This window comes from Macrosteles quadrilineatus, unplaced genomic scaffold, assembly GCF_028750875.1.
Source record: "Macrosteles quadrilineatus isolate MER2022 unplaced genomic scaffold, UCM_ALF_1.0 Scaffold_1__1_contigs__length_201487025, whole genome shotgun sequence".
In the NCBI taxonomy this organism is placed as follows: domain Eukaryota; kingdom Metazoa; phylum Arthropoda; class Insecta; order Hemiptera; family Cicadellidae; genus Macrosteles; species Macrosteles quadrilineatus.
Window position 1 is genome coordinate 125,461,939 of NW_026542594.1, and position 15,369 is coordinate 125,477,307.

The 15,369-nt window shown below is 35.4% G+C and overlaps 1 protein-coding gene across 2 annotated transcripts in view; it reads left to right on the forward strand.

Annotated features, from left to right (window-relative positions):
* Nucleotides 1–15,138, forward strand: part of LOC128984440 (mucolipin-3-like) — a 44,081-nt gene extending 28,943 nt beyond the window's left edge. For both annotated transcript variants that reach the window (XM_054403768.1, XM_054403763.1), the window contains exon 13: nt 14,863–15,138. In XM_054403768.1, the coding sequence (XP_054259743.1) occupies nt 14,863–14,877 (15 nt within the window). In that variant the 3' untranslated portion in view covers nt 14,878–15,138. The remainder of the gene's footprint in view (nt 1–14,862) is intronic.
* The last annotated feature ends 231 nt before the right edge of the window (nt 15,139–15,369 follow it).

The following is a 15,369-nucleotide window of genomic DNA, read 5'->3' on the forward strand; positions in this document are numbered from 1 at the left end:
TTGCCCCAACATCGGGAAAATCACTGTGGTGTCTTTGTACTGCTCCATTTGTCTCATGTCCACTACAACTCGCTGCGATGCAGTAGGTATTATGCCCATACCTGGCCTAACAGCATTGAAACTTATCAACGTCATAGAAGTTTGAAAATATGATCATGAATAAACGTTGATTTTAATTTTTAAGTTCGAGTGGGTATCCTGTGGTGTCTGGAGTGAGATTTAGGTAGAAATATAGTGGCTGGCTTATCGGGTGGTTTACTTGCATGGCTTCTTTCTTCATCCATGCACGGCCTAAGGCAAGGCTCAAAAATGGTTTCTAGCTCCATTGTGGCTTACATGCTTGGCTAATTGTTCTAGTATTACAAGTTTAGTCTTTCCAACAACAAGTGCAAGTATGCTAAGGATCATCATGAATTGCTGGACAGTCAAATCACTTAAACTAAACATTATTTGAATATTTTACTGACGTGATTTTTTGTATGGTAATAATCTTTTTCACTCAGTGCTGTATAGTTTGTGTATGTGAGTAAAAGAGAGAATTCTATAAGGAGTTTGTTCAATGCAGTCTTAAAGTCCATTTGTCTCATTTTAGATTTTAACTACAAGTTGCACCTTTCTATTTAACAAAATTCTTCAACACATTCCATTTTTCATAAAAGTTAGGTTTTTTTAAGCTTTTATAAGTTTTGTTAGGAGTTGGCAATCAATTGATTTATTTAAAAAGTTCATTCTGTTTCTCTATAATCCAACTAAATCTTATGAAGCTAGAAATATAATTAAAATAGCTCCATTGGGACTTGGACATGTTTTGAATCCAAGCAACTCTTGTGAATTAGGGCCTAAAGCAGTCTTATGCACAATTCCCCACTTAAAAATAATCGTTGTAAGTAAGCATATTTTTAGTCTAGATTTGTTTTTCATTTATTGATTTTTGTTATATTTACATGGATTTTATAATTGAACAACAACACTTAATAACACAATCAACAATACAGAGGTTGATGGGAATTGGCAGATTCAGCTAGCTTACCAGAGGAAACTATAATTCGGCGACTAAAGATACACACAAAAATCATATAACATAAAATCGATATTTCGCCCTAGTACATGTATGTATTCAGAGTATGTCGATTTATTACAAGTGTCAGTCTAAATATATATATAAAAATAATTTTAATCAGTTGAAATCTTCAGTGTTGCCAACTTTATCCTTTTTTGTGTATCTTAGAGAACCTGAAAGTATCAGTTGAGCTCGGGTAATCTTAGGCTACTATACTAAAAGAAATTAAAATAAAGTCATCAGCTACTTGGTTTTTCTTAAAAGTAAAAAATAACAAATTTTAGCCAATAAATATTAGCAGCCTTTCTTCGTTTTAATACAGCTGGCAACTCAACAGTTACCATTAGTCTATTTTTGCTTAGTACTTCTTGGCAAGAGTAAATGTCATATGTTACATGTATCTTTTGTTATATTGTGATCGAGGTCACTAGTTCACCATATAAAGTTCCTATTGTATTAGTAGAATTTTTCACAATAATTATTTGAAGAAATTTGTGTGGGGAAAATGAGTTTTTACTTTGCGGAAATACATTTTAAAAGGTAAATCTGGTGTATTTAGTGTCACTAAAGAAAAATGTCCTTGGGCAAAAATAATAATTCTTTTACTGATGAAAAAAACTTTGAACTCAAATAATAGTTCAAAATTATTAAAAGGTGATTTATAGTATACAACCAGTGCATATTTTGGTTTTGCCATATTTGTTGGGGTAGGAAGTTTGAATGTTACAGAGGGTATGGTATTGTCTCCTAACTGGGTGTGGTTATACAGAGTGTTTCAAGAAATAATGGGGCAAACTAAACATTTGTATTTTTGTTTGTTTTGATTAACACAGCTGTCAACAGCAAACATGGCAAGGGTATGTTTATCAGTTTCTTTTGATATTGTTATGTTTTGTCTTGATTACTTGATTAAGTATATCAAACTTGTTTATTAAATAACTACTGCTAAGCAATAAATGGGTTTTGTAAGTTAGAGTTTGCTTGAACCTAAGGTGTTGTAGTTGTTCAACGAAACTTCCTCATCCAACGCATTTTACGACGAGAAGATACAAGTATTAACAATTTTTTTTTAATGTTTAGTTGAACAGCCACAATAGCTTAAGTTCTAACAAACTCCGTCTACTTTAGTTTTGCACCATTACTTTAGAAACACCCCGTTCTGTCCTATGTTACTAATTGCATAGGTGGCTTTGGTTGACAAAAAATTGTAAACACAATAATTAAATGTACAATTTTTTTAGCCGTCATATGTGAACCAATTTCTAACAAATAAATTTTAGATCTCAACTCAACTTTGTGCCATAATGTTGTCCTAAAAGGTTCAAAGTACACGATAAGGTCAAATGAAAAAAGAATACAATTGTGTGAAAGAAGATTTGGCAGTACGTAAATTATAATAGGTGATTAAATCTCTTCAAGTTTTAAATTACTCATGAATAGCATATATATCCCAAACCTCAGGGTTATTTATCGAGAAATTGTTCTTATAAATATATATATTTTGAAGTGATTGGTAATAAGTTAAAAATACCTGCTTCTGTTTAGTAAGTTTAAAACAAAAATATTCGGGGAAAGCATGACAAATCTCTAATTTAAAATATTAAATTACTGTGCCGTAATTTAATTTAGAATAGATTACTAATTCATACATTGATTGCTTGGGACCAAAATTAAATATTTTCTATCACTCGTAGTTCTCATAGTTTTGGAATAAACTGTTTTGGGGCTGAACGGAATTATTAAATGTGATTAGCCAAAGAGTAACATAACTTGTACAGCTTATAGATCTTTCTGAGATAATTTATACACCCTCATGTGTGTGGATCTCTTTAAAATGTTAGAAACAAGTATTTCAATGCAGTCTCGCTATAGGGTTTTTTACCATTCAATAGTACAAAATGGTGCTTTAATTTTTGTACAGTTGTTTTTCTTTTATCTCAAAAGGGAAAAAGGCAAAATGTTTGTATTTAGTTATAATCTACTCTAAATATCCACTTCAGCATTTTTGGATTAATTATTTACAATGTAAGCTATTTTTAACTTTTGGTGAACAGTTGTTATTTTGCTCGTTCGTTGTTAATAAAATTGCAAGTTTATAATGGGGTATTTGCAAAGTGTTTTCAATAAAATATTGTAGGAAAATGCATTTAAGTTTATCTAAAGTCAAATAATTTTAAGCAACCTGGTACCGGGTAACTGATTTTATAATCTCGGATCAAAATTTATTGCATTTACCGAGTTGAGGACTATTACGATTTATCAGTATTTTAAAAGATCTGGAATTATTTAGTTTTGAAAATTAAAGGTCAGTGGTGTAATTTGTGTGGTTATGTTGTATAAGATTTGCTTACTTGGCTTGGTGAAAATCACCCAAACGACAATTTGTGTGCAACACATTGTATGTGTTGTATGTGTTGTATGTTGCTTTGCAATTTTGTTTTAGAAATAACTCAACAACAGTCAAACTCTTTGATTTATATCTATATATATATATATCAAATATTTTATTTATTTTTATTCTGTAATAAAAATTAAGACGTAATAGAATAACAAATAAATAAAAGCAATAGACCCCCAAGCCCTTATTAATATTGTTGATTTCTTGTAATCATAATGATACACGTTAAAAATATTTGAATTAAATAAAATATATTTTTCACCTACTTATATTCAATCGTTATAATCATGGTTTGATCAACATTGTTAAACATGTAAGTTACCGTTTTCTTCTTGTTTCTCAAATCTTTAAGTTACTGTTTAAAGTGGATGTATGTGTAACTCAATGTATTGTGATATTACAATAAATAATATAATGTTTATTTTCCTATAAATTGTGCCTTATTTACCACTAATTAACAACCATTAGTCTAAAATACTAATACATATTTTCCATTATCTAGTAAGGGAACTAACACTAAATAAATTCATTATCTGGAGTTGGTATAATTGCTACTTCTTGAATTTATCTGGATCGTGCCAACTATGTGCAAATGACCTGGAGTTCAAAGATAACTTACTCTGTCAAGTCAGACTTGAGACGAAGGTGATTGGGATACTAACACCCCCCAAACAGTTGAAAATTGATAAAAAATATGTATTCAAGGTTGCGACAACATTTTACAAATCCTAGAAGAAAAAAAAAACTTAAACTAAAACAACTGTTATTTATAACTAAAAAGGCTTCAGTAGTTACTGCTGTGAAAAAAAAAACTTAAAATTTATAAACATACTTGTGTTTTACTAGAGGCTGAAGCTTACCATTGACTTAGTGTTTAGTTCTCAAGCACAAATGTGTAGTTAGTAGTTGATTGTGATTGTTGGTGAAGGTGATATCATAGATTAGAAGTTGTCTGTAATCCTTGCTTCAAAATCCTGCATGACAAAATTAAATTTACGCTCCTAATGTGAATGTTTATGAAACACTTTTTGCTCGAATCAGCCGTTGTGTACAAACAAATTAATTTTCCAATGATCATTTTATGGACACTAACAGAACTGCTACTACCCTTCTCCTATGGCTGACTATTTAAAGCTCAAGGCATAAAAGTAATTGCACGTACAATTTTATTGGACAGCGCCAACATTTTAAATTTTTGGACTCGGGGCTAACTAGGAAGGTCCATAAAAGTGACTCATTCTCTCGGAACTAGGGGCCACGAGATTCAGCAGTTGGCGGTAGCCAACACCAAAACCGGACTAGCGCGACGTTGCAACATCACCCGTTGACTACTTCTCGACACTAAATAAAATATACTAAACAATATTTTTAAATCAGCTGGTATTATTAGATTTGGCAACACCACACTGTCCTCATTGGCTCATTCAAAGTCACATGGTAAATAGGCTCCTCCCTCAACTGCAGACTCTTGTGGACCGTACTGTAGGTGCAAAGCCGCCTCTAGAACTACTCCACAAGCAGTTGATTCGTTGGTGGAAAGGATTTGGGGGGAGCTAACATAGGGTACTCTGGCTCAGGGCAACCTATGTAGCTCATTACATCTTGTAAAGGATTGGGAGTAAAATATTGACATCCTTTGAAACCAAACCATCAATAAAGCTTTTTACAGCAGAGCCTTATTATTAGGTATCTAGTAGCATCAACTCTAGTTGATTATTAGTTCAATCCATATGTTTGAAAGTTAGCATTAATTCTTATATTCTGTATCTATAGTTATTTAAGTGGCTTTAATCAATCTAAGGACTTACACCATTCTCTTTGTACATTTGACCAAATACAAACAAAATAGCAGGATAACAATATTTATATTTGATAATTTATGGTAATAAGATAAGCTAAAAATTCTGAAAAAGTCCTTTACAAAGAACAAAACGAAATAGTATATTACGTTACAAGTCCTGAAAATAAGTGTTTACCGGACGAGTGTGGTCGTTCCCGTGCGAGACGAAGTCGAGTACGGGATTACCATACGAGTCCGGTTAACACATTTTGGACGAGTTACGTACGATAGTTTACGCCATAGGCCTACTACTAAATCTGTACAAATCCTTAGATATTATCACCAACTAAAGGACTAAACATCACTAGTCATAACTTTTAAGAGAGGTTATGTTTTTGTTTATAGCCACTCATTGTCACCCAAATACAGTTTAATCAGCTGATTGGTGTCCGGCACAACTCATTACAGGACAGTAGTACGCAATGAAACCCCATTTGATTAAGCTGGCGGCAATCAGCTGTTTTCTGGACTAAATCCTTGCGTGGGAAGTTCGTCAAAATAGTGTAGTGTGGCGTAAAATGAATTGTGCGTTAAGTCCATAAGGATTATCAAATCAATTATGTCATTAAAATTAAGTACAAAATATATGAAAATAAAATGTTATTCCTATGCAAGGAAGCAGTTTTCCATAGCCTGTATGGAAGGTTCATTCCATCTATTACTGATCTGGTCAGGATCAAGGAATTGCTTTGGTCCTGGAAAGTCCCCTAGGAGGAAGACAGACAAATCATCTTGATAGGACATTTCAGTCTCCTGTCCAGTCTTCTTGAGCTGGAAGGTTTGCAATGGTTGCTTTCTAGATGTGAAACGTTTTCTCCCTGAAGAAAAAAAATGATGAATGGAAAAAGACCAGGTTGTACTCCTTTACTAGTCTATAGAGTTTAGTGGTTGGTGGAACCATTTGTTGCATAACACCGAGAGCCGAGAAAAACAGGTTTGTATTAAGAGCTCTGCAATCACTCTCATGGCCTTTTTTAGTTGGATATTGATCTTTTGAACATGATTGCTATTTAACCTCATGGAAACACAGTATTCAGCATAAAATTTGACCAGAGGCTAAAATAGTAAATGTAGTACTCGTACTTTGGTTCCTCATGAACACCTATAAAGGCAAGATATTGATCTAGGGTCATTGTGAGATGTCGCGGGTTAGAACTGTAATTTAGCTCTCTACACTTAACATCACAAAATATGAATTTGAGATTGATATTGGCCAGCAGTGTTATTATAGCAGTAGTTGAAACTACAGCTTTTTATGGTGCAAGATTTAGTTTTTAGGTCCTAAAATATCAACAACAAAATTTGTTGCTATAGTATGCTAGGACAGTGTCATTTGCATAACAATTTTATTGGGGGGAGTTGGTAAAAGATTTGAAGACATTGAATAGTAATGGGGCCAAGACCAATCTCTGCAATCCTTGATATTCAACATTTTCTTTCTTCTGTCTTCTTCTAAAGAGCTAAGTAGTGGATCCGGTGAATCTTGATTCACAATATTAGGCGACATTGCACTTCTAGCTTCACCATAAGTCGTAAAATGTTTCCTGAAACCTCTTCGAGTAAAAGTTTTTGGGGGAAACTGAATGAGTTATAAAACAATTGTAGTATTTAATTAAATTAATTTGAGGTCAAATGAATCTGACGGCATAGTTAATAGGGAAAAACCCCCAAATCAAAAACTTAGATTCATCTCTATCACGCACAAGTCATTGTGACCCATGTGATATTTTTATTTTTTAATGTATTGCTGCAAAATAATTTGTTATAAGTAAAGAATTTCTCTCTCTCTCTCTCTCTCTCTCTCTCTCTCTCTCTCCCTCTCCATCTAAGCCTTAACATGTGTAGTATGTTCCCTTAGAATGTGTAGTATAGTAATCACTTAGCACACCAACAATATTGATATTTTAACAACACATGCATAATTATATAAAGCATGTAGGCAGTCAGCCACAGGGCTTAGTCCTATGGTAGTACCTAACTATTCTTATTTATCAGTATTGCCGGTCCACAAAATGTATGATGATACCATTTGTACTAGCCATTAAGATATCTAATATAGATAGATATTATAAGCCTAGATAGATTTTATAAGCCTTCTAAACGTTGTAAGTCTACATTGATAAAATAATGTTGTCCTTATATTTAATCAGCTTACATGCAATCTAATCTATGTTGCTGAAATTGGCAGTCATAACAGCAATAAGTGTTACGCAACACAAGAAAACAATGGAACAAGTCTTGTTTCTATGACCACATTAAGAACCTTATCAATCGTCTATGATTCACACTCCCAGTCCAAGGCCCTTCTTGTTATACCTGAGATACAAATTTCATTTTTTTTTTCTAGCAGAGGGCCAGGCTTACAAGTCACCATGGGATTGCATCGCAGCTAGAACAGCTTATTGGGCACCCTCGTTCACAGGTCCTCATTCTCCGTCAAATCCCAGGTCCTTGGTGAACCGTGATTGCCTTTTGACTATGGTAACCTGTTCTTCCCTTTTGATCTCCCATCAATAGGCCAAGGGATCTCATACGCAGACCTTGTAGGGCTGGGCACATAAATATACCTTCACAGCTTTCACAAGGTCTCTGGCTGGGGCAAGCCGTAGCGAGATTTCCCCGAAAGGACTCAGCTCCTGAACTTGCTTGACCAGCCAATCCTTTGTGGCTGCGTTTAGCACAGCCTCCACCTTTCTTCCTGGAGGCTTCATTAGAGTCAGCTTTGGGGGTACCACCCTTGCCCTGCTTTTTCCCAGCATCCTAGTTCCGGGAGGAACTGGCATTGCAGGGAGCAGAGTTAGGGTGCTTGGCAGCCCACACCAGCCTCCTCTCACTTCTGGATAGCATCTTTTCGCCTTTGGCTAAAGCATCCGCTATCCTCCATCTTTGCAACTCGCCCCTGGAAAGTCGTTTTTCGTATGAGGGATCTCATATGCAGACCTTGTACGGCTGGGCACACAAGTATACCTTCACAGCTTTCACAAGGTCTCTGGCTGGGGCAAGCCGTAGCGAGATTTCCCTGAAAGGACTCAGCTCCTGTACTTGCTTGACCAGCCAATCCTTTGTGGCTGCAACAGCACAGCCTCCACCTTTCTTCCTGGAGGCTTCATTAGAGTCAGCTTTGGGGGTACCACCCTTGCCCTGCTTTTTCCCAGAATCCTAGTTCCGGGAGGAACTGGCATTGCAGGGAGCAGAGTTAGGGTGCTTGGCAGCCCACACCAGCCTCCTCTCACTTCTGGATAGCATCTTTTCGCCTTTGGCTAAAGCATCCGCTATCCTCCATCTTTGCAACTCGCCCCTGGAAAGTCGTTTTTCGTATGAGGGATCTCATATGCAGACCTTGTACGGCTGGGCACACAAGTATACCTTCACAGCTTTCACAAGGTCTCTGGCTGGGGCAAGCCGTAGCGAGATTTCCCTGAAAGGACTCAGCTCCTGTATTTGCTTGACCAGCCAATCCTTTGTGGCTGCAACAGCACAGCCTCCACCTTTCTTCCTGGAGGCTTCATTACAGTCAGCTTTGGGGGTACCACCCTTGCCCTGCTTTTTCCCAGCATCCTAGTTCCCGGAGGAACTGGCTTTGCAGGGAGCAGAGTTAGGGTGCTTGGCAGCCCACACCAGCCTCCTCTCACTTCTGGATAGCACCTTTTCACCTTTGGCTAAAGCATCCGCTATCCTCCATCTTTGCAACTCGCCCCTGGAAAGTCGTTTTTCGTTCCTTTCCGGTTTCTGCGAGCTTGTTGTCATCATCAGATTTCAGTAGACCTTCCTCCTCCATTTGGGTCAGATTGTCTAAATTTTTCTCACGAATACCGGGTATCTAAGTCCACCTCCCCAGAAACCCGATTAGAGAGGTAAGGGGTGCGTACGACTGGGTTACCCCTGGTTCCCAGAAGGCTCCGTTAAGACACTGAATATTTAGGCCCCCAGTGCCACAAGACTCTTGGCACGGATCGCATTACACCTTAGTCTAGGGCCCCCTCACTTGGTTCTGTAGGTGGACCAACACCCAGTGGCAGAAGGTAGCTCTCCGCAGCTAACAAGTGAGAGTTGGGGTTTAGGTTGTGGCCAATCTGCCGAACCAACCCCGCATGCGAGGATTGGCCGGAACGGCGTGAAATTTTCTCCCACTCACTAAACCCCCATACCTTCACTATCTACAAATTTCATTGGTTCAATCCTACGTCTCACAGATTTTAGTAAAGCGAATAAGGTTTTAACATATTTAGCCAGCCTCTGGATCATAAATTTTACAAATAAAAGGTTAAATACCTGTAGTACTGTCGGTGATCCGGGCTTAGGTCAGCGACCCAGGTTTCGAACCTAAAGTTTCATTTTCAAGTGGTCACCAGTTAAAACATAGACTACTCCAAATACTCTTCATAATTGGGAAGAGTCATTAAATACACAAAACACAAACACGAAAATATTAAACAAAAATTCACAAAATTTTTCACATTGTTTAGTATTATAATTGGCCAATTAAAAAAAAAATTTTTGTGTTCTTGTTTTGCGTATTGAATGACTCTTCCCAGTTATGAAGAGGATTTGGAGTATTAAAAGTATTATTACGAGTATTATTATTAGGAGTATTATTACTTTAAAAGTAGAAAATAACAACGGATTATTCTTCCTATTGCTGGGGTGTAAGGTCTATTTAAATTTTTTTTCTGTAAACAGGAAAGAAATGCATCCCAATAGGATTTGAGAAATAATACAGTCAAGGTTTTAGATAGTTTTCAGTTCAACTGATGGTTTTTATTGTTGATCTCTTACTTCAAAATTAAGATAAAGCCGAGAGAGAGAGAAACAAAATGAAAATTACTTTGCCTCACAGCAGTCGAAAAGCTTAGTCTTTTCTGGAAAAACTCTATAGAGGAGGAATTATTATGCCATTTGCAAACTTGTTTTATCACAATCAAATATTTATAGCCAAACCTATCTGAAAAATATTTAGTTTTTATACACTGGAAGTAATCTCCAAGTGTGAGTAATCTCCACGAGCTCTCTCAAAGGTTAAGTGACTATTATGGGCTGCTGGAGATATTGTAAAATACAATACTATCTGATTGACTGTGAAATTAGGTTTATAGCTTAGAAGGTTAAAAATGCAATGTATTTAAAAAAATAGGATCCTTGTTATTGCCATTCTCCAAGAAAATATTCCTCTTATCATGAGATGTGAAAGGAGGACATCTAAAATGAGTTGTAAGAAAATATCGCTAATTTATATCCATAAGTGTATTATGAAATGTGAACTGACTGACTCATCTGATCCTCCTGTAGCTCTTTCTAAAAAGTTAAACTCTTCAGTTGCTAGAGAAACATTGTGCCTCAAAATAGGAATAAAAGCTTAAGCTTTCAATATCCTTTTTAGATGTTACTTAAATTAGCAAATTTTTTAACATATCGTTGAGTCAGTGGCTCTGTTGGTAGCTTGACAAACTGTGAAACCAAAGTAGTTTTAGTGATGTCATAGGATTTTGTGTCCACCTTTAACTGTTCAGATATATTTAAAGTCAGACGGCTTGCTTGAAATGCCGAGAGTGCGGCGTGAGACAGGTAAAAAGGGCTTCTCATACTTTGGACCCCAGGCATACAATACCCTCCCAAGAAATATGAAAAGTCTGTCATGTAATTCATTTAAGGCAAGATTAAAGCTAGTTTAGTTTCACTTACTGTTTGTAATTATTGTGTAAAATGTATTGTTTGTGATTTGAGTTGTCTTTAAAACCAATTTTGACTGAAGACCGCTTTAAATAAAGGCATTTTATTATTATTATTATTATTTACAAACTAGATTATGTCCCGCAGTGGTGGAGTCTTTGTCGTCGTATTTTTGGATCACTGCAAAATCCTGAAAATCTTCCTCAGAAACGGAATCACCATAATTGTCTCCGGTGGTCACGAAAACGTTATCGATCCCTCCCGTGATCGTGGCAAAATCACGAATATCTCCTGACCCCTACGGTCATGTGGAAATTATCGTAGTCTTCCGCGATTGGAGCAAAATTCGGTTCATCTCCCTTGTTCGTATGGACATCATTGTCGTTAATTAAAGTGGTTTAAATAAAAGTAATGTTGATAATGCCCACCACTTTGTTGACGTTGAACCACTTTAATTGTATCTTGATAATCCGGAGGCTACCCGTTTGAAAAATCATTGTCATCTTCATGGTGGTGTGAACATCATAATCGTCTCCTCGTACCTATCGCAAAAAAATTGATGATTTTCTGCATCCATGAAGGCATTGTCATTGTCTCCCACGGTTAGTCTAATGTGATCGATGGTGCAGTCATCATCGTCGTCTTGCGCAATTGCTGCAAAAGGGTTAATTTTCCGATCGTCACCAAAGTGTCTGGTATCTGTATCGGAATTGACCATTGACGATCAATTCTCGACACCGATAAGTTACCAATGTTCAAGTATCGGTGGTATTAAGAATTGGCATCAAGAAACAACACATCCCTAATATAAAAAAAAAATTGGGGGTGGGGTGGCCCTCTTGGGCACCTTCCCTCTGGATACGCCACTGATTATGGTATAAAAACAGTAAAAACTGTATGGGACATGTGGTGTTTATATTAACATGTTTGATTTACGTTCACACTGCAGTTGCCCCTCTTCAAAGAATAGTCTTGCAAGTATTTTAGAAGCTGCATTTTCTTATGAAACATGGAGCTTATGTTCATTATTCTTACTGTGTACTATAACAATCTTGAGCTTTTCATTCTATAAATATTTTTAAAATTACAGTAATTCTGTTCAGGTATTAAATTCAATTAAAGATTTAATTTGGAAATGTTCATAATTGTCTCTGGTAAACAGTATAATATTTAAGACCAGAAACACGAATTGATCTATTATACACACAAGACTAATGAATATTAGACTAACACATATTAGTTTCATACTATAGCATAATTAAAAGACCGAAGATTGAACATAACAATAAATGTAGTATGAAAAGTTGTACTCATTTATGGTTGGGAAAATGCATGGGGGATAAAATAGTACAAAGAAAGCACTGTCACTTAGTAGTAGTGTTGGGAAATATTTCTAAAAATAAATATGATAAAACCTTTGAACATTTGAGACATTAAGTTTTTCACTGAATTATTGGTAGTTAAGTTATTGGTAGTTAACCATAAATCTTTATAAACACAGTGACAAAATGTTCATAATCTTATCAACCTTTGCAAAAGTATAGATAATGTAAGTATTGTACTGTAAAGATGTCAGTAAAGTCTTGAAATTAGGTTTATATAGCTTAGGAGGGTTGAGAAATTCAATTTATTTTTAAAACGATGAAAATTGTTATTGCCTTTAACCAAGAAAATATTCCTGACATTTCCTAAGCTGCATTATTGCATTAAATATGTTTTATGAAATATAAAAATTATTGCACTTAAATAAATTGACATTATAAATATTTATCCCACGCACAGAACTTAGTTCAACAGTAAGAAAGGTTTATTTTAATTCACTTCCTCTTAAGATATTGATTACGTTCCTTCATTTGCTGATCAAAAACACAAGTTACTATAATTCCATTAATCTTATATTGATACAATAAGGTACTGAACAGATTTATAGAGAATACAATATAATTATAGGTACATTTGCTAATCTATTATAAACTGAGATAAAATAATTACACAGGGTTTCAACAAATAATACAACAAAACTAAACAGGTGAATTTTCTGTGTCTTGATGAAACCTGCTGTTTATTCCATTAATGGAAAGAGCATGTTTATTAGTTAACAACAACTAACGAGCTTATAAGCTATAACTTCCCCAATCCTCACCCAAAAGCAGTTACGAAGAATGATCCTTTATGACAATTGTTTGGAAGTATTGTTGAATAGGCTTTGGCTCCAGATCTGAGAAATCTCCACACACACAACATGGTTTTAGCTTTTTTGTAGCCATTTAATAAGCAAGTCTGTCACAGTTAATTAAGTAGCAAAGAAAAAATAAACCATATAAAACTAATAAATATGTCCTTTCCTTTGACATTAACAGCTGTGATAACCAAGGCAAAGAGAAAAAACACCTGTTTAGTTTTGGACATTAAAAAAAACTCATTATGTCATGTTACTCATGTTTCCGTTATATGTGAAAAAGTTGTTTTACTTTTGAAAATACCCAAGTATGCATGATAATGCCAGTGAATGTCTTTCAGTTCAACCGTTGACTATTGGATACTGAAGTAGACTTCCCATCTATATGCGATTGTGTCCATTTTGCGGTCGTCCATTTTCCGGTCAAGTTTAAAATCGTCCACTTACTGTCAACCCAAAAATCTCGTGGGGTGTCTGAAAAATAGCTTTCTATTTTGCGGTCACATAATCTGAAAATCCCGAGAACATGTGAGCCAGGTTGATGACTCATAGCAGAGACTAGGCCGATGGGGCTGAAGACACGTAGGTATGGGGAACACCAATGCACCAATGCAGGTATGTGACCTGAAATTATGCACCCCTCGCCCGCTTTACTTTTGACTTAACAATTTCTTTTGCGAGATTAGCTTAGCTGTTGTCGGCAAGGTATTAACACCTACGTGTGTGAATAATAATAGTATTGTTAGAATCATAAAGTTAGTGGATTTTTTTGAGGGGGAAGCCATGTTTGCATTATAATGGGTACGCTATTCTAATAGGATATATCAAGAAAACAAACAAGGTGTTGTGATGTAGGTGTGCTTGAAGGAAAGATCCGCCAGACGCAAGGGCAGAATAGTGACTAAAGACAATGTAGAAATTAGAGCTGTTGTCCACGATTGCGTGCCAGACGAAGCCTACCTTGATGTAAAAAAGGCGGTGTTTTCAGAAAAAAAAAACTGACTCAAGAGGACATTTGTAACTGTATTGTAACCGATGTATATAGCCTTCTTGACTAGTTTGTTGGAAAAACAGCCATTTATAATATCATCAGACATGATTTGCGAGTTAAGAAAAAAACGTCCGTTAATATAAAAGTGGCTCCGTCAACAACTTCTCATGAAGATCCAACCCTCGTCATCCTGTAAAAAAATCAAGAACTGTTGCTGCTCTATGTACATGGAACCACTATTCATACAGTATAGTCAGGTACGGTATTCTAGAAATCGAAACCTGACCGCAAAATGGAAACCCTCCCTATCTCCAAGAACCTCCTCGCCCCCTAGGCATATCTACACTTGACCGGTAAATGGACTGACCACAAAATGCAAAACATCCTATATGGACCCGCTGTCACCAATTTTTTATTAAAAAAGTACATAGTTGTGTGAACTAGTTACAGAATGCGCTAGTGTCTAAAATTAAATTTTTTACCTTATTTTTTGTTGCTAACCAAGTTAATGGGTCTTAACAAATTGCTATAGCTCAAAATAAGCCATTCCATTAGTTTGACAGCACAATCTGTTGGTGACTCATGACAATTTTGATTAAAAACTGGTGACAACTTTATAATGGAAATGGAATGTCTAGGTGTTTCAATAGTCAAAGGTTCAACGTTTACTTTTATTTAACTTTTGTATTAATAATCATAAGTTAAATAAATCTGCTTTTGATTACAGGAAATTCTGGCCTAGATTATTGGGAAGACATAGTTACTTGAAGAATGATATCTCTACAGATAGTGGTTGTATCTAAAAGAGAAGTCAATTTGGAAACTTAGTTACCTCTGTTTAAGTCAATTTGCATGTGATAGTCTACAAATATCATGTACAATTTATGTGATATACTTTTAGATGTTGTAATACTCATTACCAAAGAACAAAAAATGTTTTCATTCAGATTTTATAGTAGTATATTAGAGAATGGTTGTCAAATTTATTTTTATAAAACGTTATGTATGCTATATATGTAGATAATGTTGTTATTGTTGGAAAATGAGTTTTCAAACTAATAAAATGATGTTTATTGTTATCACACTTTTGTCTTCAACTACCATCATATTGTTTATATTAGTCCAATTTGATTATATTAATATTATGCCTATACCTTACCTTACCTAACATGTCCCTTATGAGTTTTATAAGTTTAACGTTTAATTTTTTTGGCACTGGTACACCCGAATATGG